Consider the following 2,956-nt stretch of genomic DNA (forward strand, 5'->3'; position numbering starts at 1 on the left):
TCAGTGGCTGATCAGATTCTGAGGATCAGTTGCCAGATAAAGAGCGCCCAGCGACAATATGAGGAGAGCTTCTGGAGACTGAAACATATCAGAGATATGCCATTAACTCTACGGTCCAAATCAATCACTTATCCCAAAGAGATTGAAGTAAAATGGATACAAAAAATACTCACAAACTTTACCTTGTTCCCACAAAAGAAGAAGGATGGTCTAATCAAATGCAAAGAAAATACTGATAGATCCTTGTACTGAAACAAAGTTCAATAAGAAATTAATCTTGAAAAGCTATTTTCCCTTTCTATATTTCTCCTTAATTGCACAACACAATACAGAACAACAGACTTATACAAAAGGTAACATCTTGTTTGAGCCTATAGAATTACCAAATAGAAGCCATAAGATGACATACAGATATGGATAAATTCTAGCTAAATTTTTCACAGTTCTATGGGAATGAACTGTACTGATTCAAATTGCTCCATGATGCTTGAATTCCATTCCAGTTGCTGGTGTTTTCATTTGCACTGCCATTACCGATGGGCGGGATTGGAGTTACTGGTGCATAAGAATTATCAAAAAACCACTCAGTCGATAGATTTGCACTTGTTCCCTCTTTTGTTGAACTGCCAATTCCAGAAGCTTCTTGTTTTGCAATTTCCAGGTTCTGAAACAAAAAAGCCTCTTGTTTCTGATTCTGGGGTTCAAGATTTGCAGTAATTGAGACACAGTTTTCCTTTTGATTCTCTTCAACATAAAGCATTGCCAATCTTTTTTGCTGCAATTTCCAGTGCAAATCTTGGTTGATAGAGCTCAAGGACTCAATAGAAGTTGCTAGACGGCCATGAACGTTTAAAGAACCGCCGCCCATTTCTTGAAGATTTGGAGTGCTGGTTTCTCCTTGTTTAAGTGAAGAAGATAAAGGAAAATTGAATCCCATCATAGGTGAACTTCCCGAAGGATCAAGACTGAAACAAGGGTTTGATGCACTTGCAGAAGTAGAATTGTTTGGCATATCCCCAAAAGAGGAAAACTGGTTAAAAAGACCACTATATGGATAGTCCAGCCTAGGAAAATTTAACCCTCCAAGCTGGAAATTCATGGCTGGTGATATACCTTGAAAGAATTTCAGTCCACCAATATCAGATGATCCAATGGAATCCCTCGAATCCCCAGAAATTCTAGAATTAGAAGCCTTCATTTTCTTACTTTTCCGGCAGCCACCGCCAATCGGCACATTGCGCAAGGCTCCTCCTCTAGTCCAGTACCTTCTACAAGTTTTGCAGAAATGCCTTGGCTGTGTCAGACTGTAATTGTTGTAGTAGCAAAACTTGGTGTTTGGTGAATCACATCTAGGGCACTTTAAAGCCGGTTCTTGGGGCTTTGCTGCGGTGGTTTTCCGGCCTGTCAAACCACTGATTTCGTCTTTTCCGACGGACTTGGCCGCTATGGCATTATTGTCTGTTGACATCCTTTGAGAACTAAACCTAATTCACAAGAATTTGTAAAGAACAGTATTTATATAAGAGAGAAAACTAGATGTGGTTATTCAGTTTCCTTTTGCAGGGGCAAAGACACTGAAAATTCATTAGTTTCATGCATGGAGTTGATAGAGATGAAAGGATGTTAATGGGTTCTTGTGATCTTCACCAAGAAGAACCAGCTTATAAGCTAAGTTTGAAGGTCAGATCTGATAGAATTAATAAATAAGGAGAGAAGAGAGGGAACTAGGTATATATATAAGTTGTAACCCTGTATAAAGTGAGAAGGGATATTTGAGACAAAAAGAAATTACCTGAAAATAATAAATAAATGAAAATGAAAGGTAAGAAAAAAGAAGATATGAGACCCACATGACACATGCCCTATGATGTGCAGTAAATTGAGAAAAAAATTTGGTGCAAAAATCCAATTTATGACCTCTTCGTATATTGGTCCCTAACATTTCAATTTATGCAATTTATTAATAAAATGACACGTGCAAGATGTATGGAGCATTGTTCTGAAGATATGTTAAGTGTTTTTACAAGCTTATCAAAGCTCTTAAAATGGCTAGTTAATTTTGTATCTATATTATTTTTCTAGGTAAAAATGCGAACTTGTAAACGGTTTCAGCAGAAAGGGAAGATTTTAGGAGCTTAGTTGAGGAAAAAGGACGAAATTGCGTGACTTTTGGAGCGCAAAGACTTCATTGGAAGAGCATTGGAAGTCAATTGAAGAATTTTGTGAAGCGTGAGAACTAAAATTGAACTTTTGAAAGGAAAAAAAAAAAAAAGATAGGGGTCAAATTGAACTAATAAAAAAACTAGAAGGGTGGATTTAATTTGACGAAAAAGTTGGAGAAATTGAACGGAGAAACTTAAAAGTTGAGGATGAATTTTATGATGTTTGAAAGGAGTTAAGAAGAAACTAACTTTCGCCCAGCCTTGTGCCAGCCATCGCCATGCAAGGCTGGGTGAGAATTGCAGTTAGCTATAGGAGCTTGGATTTTTGGAGTCTCGTCTGAAAGTGTCTGAGAAAAATTTAAGCGAGACCCTTATTGTCACAATCTGATTGAAATTTAGAAAGACGATTTTTTAAGAATTAAGGGCATCTTAATCACGTGTTCTCATATTTGAAGACTATTTATAAATAGTCTCATAAATAGGGGAGTCTCATAACCTGGAGAACTCTCTCCTACATTCATAATTTATTCAGTATTTGCAAACTAGAGGATTCTTAGCAGGTAAAACGCAAGAATTCTCTCATCATTGAAGAAGAAACCATCTATATTTTTCTTGGGCTCAAAGAAAGAGAAGGAACACCATTCAATTTTTTTTTGAAGTGATTCAAGAATTAAAGATTTATATTCTTTTTTCCTCTTAATTATTCTTGAAATTATGGTGATGTATTCTTATCTAAATAGCTATTCTTGTTGTTATGCCTTGTATGACGAGACTCTGGCGGATGCTACATGACT

The 2,956-nt window shown here is 36.6% G+C and overlaps 1 protein-coding gene across 1 annotated transcript; it reads right to left on the minus strand.

Moving 5' to 3' along the window:
* Positions 1-215: 215 nt before the first annotated feature.
* On the minus strand, positions 216-1,679 carry LOC111366481 (dof zinc finger protein DOF5.7-like). The gene has a single exon (XM_022987230.1). It carries the CDS (start codon positions 1,466-1,468, stop codon positions 446-448), a length of 1,023 nt encoding a protein of 340 aa, XP_022842998.1. The 5' UTR covers positions 1,469-1,679; the 3' UTR covers positions 216-445.
* Between the last annotated feature and the right edge of the window lie 1,277 nt (positions 1,680-2,956).

The sequence above is a fragment of the Olea europaea genome, chromosome 18 (genome assembly GCF_002742605.1).
Source record: "Olea europaea var. sylvestris chromosome 18, O_europaea_v1, whole genome shotgun sequence".
Taxonomy (NCBI): Eukaryota; Viridiplantae; Streptophyta; class Magnoliopsida; order Lamiales; family Oleaceae; genus Olea; species Olea europaea.

Excerpts from the sequence above, each read along its gene's own strand:
- LOC111366481 (XM_022987230.1), bottom strand. The coding sequence starts at position 1,468 with ATGTCAACAGACAATAATGCCATAGCGGCCAAGTCCGTCGGAAAAGAC.